The sequence below is a fragment of the Electrona antarctica genome (assembly GCF_951216825.1).
Source record: "Electrona antarctica genome assembly, chromosome: 21".
Taxonomy (NCBI): Eukaryota; Metazoa; Chordata; class Actinopteri; order Myctophiformes; family Myctophidae; genus Electrona; species Electrona antarctica.
The window spans coordinates 18,427,437-18,435,531 of NC_136802.1; the positions used below are offsets into that span (position 1 = coordinate 18,427,437).

An 8,095-nucleotide genomic window follows, 5' to 3' on the forward strand; every position below is an offset into this window, starting at 1 on the left:
ACTAAAGCAGGAGATGAAGAATTAATTTTAGTGGCTGAATGGCCCATGACCTAGTGAATGTAATGCCTTCACTAGGTGATTATCTTGGATAATCATGTTTGGGACCATATTGCTTAAGTCCAACAGAGCCATGTACTTCAGTTGGGCCCATGCATTAATGTGCACTAACCTTTTGATGCAACCACCAGGGACAAAGGCCAGCAATGCTTAGATGCCTGTAGCCATTCCAAATACCTGCACTGGGTACAGGATTGAACGCTTTCTCTTTTTTGAGGGGCACTAGCCTCTCCTATGTCCAGCTTTGAGGGTCTGTCTAGACACAAACATTGAAGTCAAAAGTGTGTAAACACAAACATTGAAGACAAAAGTGAGGACGCAAATTGTGATTGGCCGGAATGAGATGATGTATGATGATAAGAGCACGGGTGCGATTTTTATTATTTGTTTGGTATTTCCATCTTATTAAACAATAGAGAAAGGAAAAGAAGTGTACAAAAGTGTAGACACAGGCCACTAGCTGAATCCAGGATGTTTTGGTGTGTGTCCTGTGTCCACTATACTGTATGAATGTGATGTACGCACAAACTGTCTGCAGATGTGTATATTTATCCTTGTGCCTGTTGGAGAGGGCCTTCAGGCTTCCTAGCATATAGCCCTGCTCAGACTCTTGGATTGTATGACATGGGGAAATGTCATACAATCAGATCGCCGCCCTCACACTCCCTGGCTGCACCCCATTCGACTGGTATCACCCCATATAATCGGCGAAATCATCCGTTATCAGCACGTTTGAATGGTGCCAAAATGTCCATACTGGCATCCTCACTGTTCAGTATGTCATTATCAGCGATTGTAGCGATTGTCATTATCACTGATGTCCTGACGGAGGCGCGCCGTGTCTGGTGGCCATGAGCTGTGATTGGCCAGTAGTCACTTGAGTGACAGCGAGAGACATGGAGGAGTCGCATGAGTGACGTCACTTGGGCAGGCCTTCAGCAAATGCCTTCAGCACTTCTAAATAAGAAAGCTGCGGAGAACTGTTGCTTTGTGTTCACTCTTTAATGTTTTCTGTTAGTAATCTAATCCCCCTGGCTCTGATGTTGTATTGTTAATAACTTTGTTGTTTGTGCTCGTTTGTTTGTCTTGTTTTGTATTGTAATGTATATTGTCATGACTGTTATAAAGATTTGTTTAAAAAAAAAAAAAAAAGCCTTCAGCAGTGCACTTCCGCCTTCATTGGGATACACGTCGCTCCAATGAACTGCAACGGCCAGTGAGGCATCTATTTCTTATAATATCTATGGTTGCGAAGGCCACCAGACCCGACTCAGCGCCGTTCGAGTTACGTCCTGATTCGGACATACTGGCTGCAATGAAAGCCAGAGACAAAAAATGCTCTGAAGTTCTAAAATGCAAGTCAAAGCTAGCCAAGCGCTTCGACAGTGTTCGCCAAGCTCGTTTGAACAACCTAAATACACAACGAATCAAACTACGAAACAGTGTAACTGCCATGACCAAATCAGCTAAAAGTAACTTCATTAATGATAAAGCTGAGGAAAACAAAAACAATCCTCATGAGCTCTGGAAGCTACTAAACAATCAACTAAGCTATGGTCAGAAACTAAAAACCAGATTTTCGAACATAAACATCAAATCTGACAACACTCTCATCACTGACAACCTTGATGTGGCCAACTACTTGAATATCTTCTTTACAAACATATCAACAACTCTGGTTAACAAACTGCCCTCCCACTCTGGGCTCTTTGGTGTAGAGCACATTACAACCTTCTACAAAAACCTAGGTGTTTGTAAAGACGATTTTAAACTAGTTATGGTAACAACTGATGAGGTAATTAAGAAACTGAGTGCCCTCCAACCCCACAAGGCCACAGGACATGACAACATTCCCTCCAAATTTCTCAGAGACTCAGCCATCTCTATAGCTCCAATCATCACCCACATAGTAAACCTCTCCATCAAACAGGGACAGGTCCCCCAAGATTTCAAACTGGCCAAAGTAACCCCCTTGCACAAGAAAGGGAGTAAATTAGACCCCGGCAACTACCGCCCTATTTCTATTCTTAGTTCCATCTCGAAAGTGATGGAAAAAATAGTCTATGAACAGGTTGAAAAGTATCTTGCCACTAATAAATTATTGTACGAGTTCCAATCTGGCTTCAGAACATCCCACTCCACTGACACATGCCTCCTCTATTTGAGCGACCACATCAAACAAGAGGTGGACGCTGGCAAATACTGCGGCATGGTCATGCTGGACCTCCAAAAGGCTTTTGACACCGTGAACCACTCCATACTGGTTAACAAGCTAAAAGCAATTGGTTTCGATAGCACATCAGTGAGCTGGATGCAATCCTACCTGGAGGGGAGAGAACAGATGGTGGAAGTGAACGGAACACTGTCCCCCCCCCTCCCAGTGAGCTGTGGCGTTCCACAAGGAAGCATACTAGGGCCTCTACTGTTCCTAATATATGTAAACGACATGACTTCAGCCTGTGACTGCAACTTGTTCCTGTTCGCAGATGACTCAGCACTGCTGGTCTCGGACAGGGACAAACTGCAGGTTGAAAATGCCCTCAGCTCTGAACTCGGTAGAATCTGCACCTGGCTCGCTGATAACAAACTATCTTTACACCTGGGAAAAACTGAATCCATTCTCTTTGGCTCTATTAGTAATCTCAGCAAGGCAAATGGCTTCTTGGTTAGAGTGGGTGACAATGTTATCACACGTAAAGATGAAATTACCTACCTAGGTTCCATCCTGGAGGCTAATCTTTCCGGTGATAAAATGGCCACCAACGTAATCAAAAAAGTCAACCATAGAACAAGATTCCTCTACAGGATCTCCTCACTGGTCAACAAAAACACCTTGAAGACCTTAACAGGAGCCCTTGTACAGGGTTTCTTTGACTATGCATGCACCTCCTGGTACCACAGCACCTCAAAGGCCCTTAAAACCAGGCTCCAGACTTCCCAAAACAAACTGGTCAGGCTCCTACTTGATCTAGCCCCCCGAACCCACCTCACCCCTGCCCACTTCGACAGGCTGGAATGGCTTAGGGTCGACGACAGAGTACAGCATCTTGCAATGGGTCTGGTCCACAAGATTCGATACACCACCAAGATACCCATGTACCTGTCTAGATACTTCCTTAATGTTAACGAAGTCCACACCCACAACACCAGAGGGAGTGCAACGAACCATGTACAACCCAGATTCGGCACAAACAAGGGACTAAATTCTTTTCGCTCCTATGCCACTAAAATGTGGAACGCCCTACCAACTGTCATTAAGACATGCAAATCCCTTGACTCTTTCAAAACCGCTCTCAAAGGGCACCTACGGACGGCTGCAATTCGAAACTGGCCCCTGTAAAATCGGAATCCCTCAAACACGAACGCAAGGACAACACAAGAGACGGTCGCGGCCACACAGCCAACTCAAGGTATGGCCACTGAGCCAACTTGGGGACCCAACGCAAGGACAACACAAGAGACGGTCACGGCCACACAGCCAACTCAAGGTACGGCCACGGAGCCGACTTGGGGACCCAACGCAGCTCCCCCAAGGAAAACAAACAAATTAACGGAGCTGAACGTGAATCCCCCCCACCGCCCACCCCTTTTTTTCCCCTCACTGTATATATTTCTTTTCCCTTTTTACCTCCTTTTTGATGAATTCTTTTTTGATGAATTCCTGTTCTGTCTATAGAAGTGTCTATTTGTACGTCTCTAAATGTTTTGATGATTTGAACATGGTGGACCCTGTTGGAAACAAGTGTAATGCTTAATTGGGTCGTCCACTCACAGTTAACAGCCTTTGTATTGAGTTTGTGCTTGAAATGTACTGTAATTCTGCAAACTGTTAATAAATTCTTCAATCAATCAATCAATAGACAGAGAATAGTATTAGTAGCTCCTAGTTCCATGCACCAAAATGACACGTCCACCAGGGGGAAACCTTGACCAGGCTATGTGGCACTCACTCATATATCACATGCACATGACATACACATAGCACATCACTACAGGCCTTAGTGTGCTTACAATACATGCACTACAGGATGGCATGTAGCCTACTGATGTAGTCGCAGTGTCGCACGCACATCTACAGTATAGAAGTTACTGAGTTGAAAAGACATTCACGAAGTGGAGAACACCGGGTGAGTTTTTGTAATAATTTGATGTCTAACTAAAATACCAATCATAGAAAATGTGTTTTCCATTGATATTTCTAAATGTCACTAATGTTACTTCAAAGTGCTAGCAGTTAGCAGCTGATCTGATGGAAGACCTTTATGTGATCAGAATAACAAAATAGTGCCCCCTACTGGAAATTGTAAAACATTGACATCACAGCTTTGGGTTGACACTAATATTTACTTCAAAGTTCATTGTATACTGCATACATTTAGTTAAGTATCACTTATACATGTATGTTAATAACTGTACCACTCTACACAAAAACAAAAGGAAGTGTACAACTGAATTTTATTTGTTCATTAGATCTAAGTCTACAGCATCTGGTATCTGAGACAAAACAAAGTAGGAAACAATATAATATAAAATAAAATAATCCATAATTAAAACAATATTGTAATACTTTAGAGAAAAGGTATTTCCCAAAAAAATCTACTCCAAGCGCCAAACAGAACAAAAAGCATTTCCCTTATAAAAAGAAGGAAAAAAAAGAAACATAAGGTAGGAATTATGGACAGATTTCTGGTGTTAACCACTAGCTACACATAAAGACACCACATGCTGCTCTCTCTCTCCTTTAACTATTCCAATGTTCCCACTTGGGCAAATTGTTCTCGTCTTACGAGTAAACACAAAGAATTTACTGTTGGATTGTTCCGCCCCAATGAAGTCAACGCCAGCTGAGCTATGAGCTAACATGTGGCTGATGTCCAAGAGTGTGAGTGAGTGTGTGCGTGTACGCGTGTGTGAGTGTGCGCGTGTGTGCACGTGTCTGTCTTTATGGCTAGACGGAAATCCCAAAGGCATGTACCACCATGTTTTTAATGTGTATGTGAGTGCTTGTAACCAGATGTGTATTAGGACGTATGCGGGAAGTATGAGTGTGGTACACCTGTGTGTACGGGGGGCTCATGGCAGTATAGGTTAGCTCTTGGGGGCTTCGCTTTGGCGTCTGTTGAGCATCTCTGGGTTGTTTGAGGCCATGTGGGAAAAGTCCCTGAAGATGTCCTGATATGTGTCATCACCTGTAAGAGACACGAGAGGAAAAGACCTGGAAGTTAACGTTATAGTTCAAAGCAACGTCGGCCATATAAACCCATCGAGACCTGAGAGACCAGATTCTACAAAATAAACATCATGAAAAACCTGTTTCTATGGTCAGTGGTTCTCAAACTACCTGTACTTCATGTCAAGGACCCCAAAAATGTTATGTAATTGGCCGCCTGACCCCCATCAAGGACCCCCCCCGGATGAAAATATTTGACTTTAAACGTTCACTGTGAAAGAATATATATATTCAAACTGATTTGCATGCGTTTTCATGATTTTTCTAACAGATAAAGTTTAAAATAATGGTTAAAGTGGTTGAAAGCTATGGTGACACAGATGCGTCCTCAGGTCTAAATGGGTTAAAGCTAATGATACTGATGTCATGAGGGGATGCCCCCGATACATGCCAGACACACATGTTTCACACATGAATAATATGGTCTGTTCCGCACCGTATGGTATAAGATAAGAAAAGATAATGATCCTTTTATACTGTTTTTCTTTCCTTATGTAACCTCAGGCGTAGCACAGCATACTCGCAACATACACACAGCCATACACATCATTCATCGATTCAAAGCCTGTGATTGAGTTAATGCAAACTATTTTATGAACTATTTAAAACTTTCTAGCCCTAAGGCAAACAAAGCATGACAAACATGAATGAACACATGCATGCAAGCACACACACACGCACACCCACACAGTACCTCATAAGATGCAGTGGGGGGCACACTTTGCAAGCAGATGAGACCAGTTGGAGCGACTCAGTGGGCAGAGGGCATAGGCACGTGGTGCATGAGCACGCACACACACACACACACACACACACACACACACACACACACACACACACACACACAAAGCACAGCACATCAAATACTGACCAGCAGTGTGTACTGTGACAAAAAAAGCATCATTTGTCCATTCCTTCATGAGTGTTTTTTATTTCAGTTGACTAGTGTTGACAAAGAACAACTCCAATTTCAGTTTACCTCATAGGAAGCAGAGGAGGGGCCTTAGCCCCTGGGAGTTCTCGTGGAGGAATGGATGCTTTGCAGCATGAGAACATTGCCCCGGTAACAATAACAACGTTGTGAAGAACACACAACATCAACCTCGGGTTCAAGAACAGCAGTAAGCTCTTTGAAGCCTGATTTACACTTTGTCACACAACGGTGTCACATGCTGAAAATATACCCGATGTACAATTAAGCTCACAACCGAGCTCGTACTGTAGATTGGCTATTTTGGTATTTTTGTATAAATTAGGCATTAGAATTTGTTAGATTCAGCGTGAGCTCCAGTGGTTCTCAACCTTTTCAGGGCGCGACCCCCCAAAATAATCATATTTGAACTGGGGACCCCCCCCGGACAAGGACCTGGATAGGGAGAGAGAGCGACTCCCCACCCTGACGAGGACTTGGATAGGGAGAGAGAGCGACTCCCCACCCTGACAAGGACTTGGATAGGGAGAGAGAGCGACTCCCCACCCTGACAAGGACTTGGATAGGGAGAGAGAGCGACTCCCCACCCTGACGAGGACTTGGATTGGGAGAGAGAGCGACTCCCCACCCTGACGAGGACTTGGATAGGGAGAGAGAGCGACTCCCCACCCTGACAAGGACTTGGATAGGGAGAGAGAGCGACTCCCCACCCTGACAAGGACTTGGATTGGGAGAGAGAGCGACTCCCCACCCTGACAAGGACTTGGATTGGGAGAGAGAGCGACTCCCCACCCTGACAAGGACTTGGATTGGGAGAGAGAGCGACTCCCCACCCTGACAAGGACTTGGATTGGGAGAGAGAGCGACTCCCCACCCTGACGAGGACTTGGATAGGGAGAGCGAGCGAGTGCATTCTCCGGCAGTGGCGTAAGACGTGGCGTCGCCCTGTGGATAGGAGTTGAGGCATTATATTTAGTTTGACTCCAGATAAATATTGCCTTACAATTTTTGCCTCTTTCTTCAATTTGGCCAATGTTTGAACAACCTGTTGTTGATTACTTCTTTCTTTCTTTTTGTATTAAAGAGGTCCTTCAACTGTCACTTTACTGTCATCTGAGGACCCCCCCAAAAATCATGTGTGACCGGGTTGAGAACCACTGTTCTAATGGAGAAAAAACCCCCGCCTGTGGCCATTAAACGGGTGAAACTCGTCACTATTCACAGAATAGCGGGAAAATACTAAATAATTGCATCCTTGAGAACCAAAACCCTGCATTCAAGTTACCTTACATCTGTCATACATTGAATCTTTATATTCCATGTACTTAAGTTCTATATAACACAAAAATGAATGGAAAAATATCTATATTCCCAATAGTGGCCTGCACACTTTTACTGTTCTGTACTGTACATACAGTACATTATAAAGATCACAGCAAAGTCGAATCAACACATAGGATTTTACTGCGTATATATTAGAAAACAACAGGCCTATTGTAGGCTTTTTATAATATGTTGAACATCACGACTCAACATTCCCTTTTGAGGTTGTAGTGTGTTCATAAAGTGATGTTGTAGTATGTATGCAGAATCTGTTCATAAAGTGCCAGACATTTGTTCTTCTGCAAAGTGCAACGTGGAGAGTCCCTTTTACACCCTTTTGTCCCAAGAAAGACATTGTACTGTCTTTGTTATTAGACTCCGCCACCCATTGTACGGAATCTCTGGGAAATCCGTTTCAAGCCCTTCTTTACAAAGCATCATATTTCTGAGTGCAAATTCCCTTTCTCTGTTTGTTCGGAACGGAAATACAAGCGCCTCTTCTGGACTCGTAATTATGAGTTTATTTTCACTGGCTGATGTGGCTGAAGAAAGGC

The 8,095-nt window shown here is 43.8% G+C and overlaps 1 protein-coding gene across 1 annotated transcript in view; it reads right to left on the reverse strand.

The window, feature by feature from the left end:
- Positions 1–4,492: 4,492 nt before the first annotated feature.
- The window catches only part of acap1 (ArfGAP with coiled-coil, ankyrin repeat and PH domains 1), a 28,795-nt gene continuing 25,192 nt past the window's right edge, over positions 4,493–8,095 (reverse strand). The window contains exon 23 of the mRNA XM_079491715.1: positions 4,493–5,246. Coding sequence (XP_079347841.1) covers positions 5,146–5,246 — 101 coding nt within the window. The 3' untranslated portion in view covers positions 4,493–5,145. The remainder of the gene's footprint in view (positions 5,247–8,095) is intronic.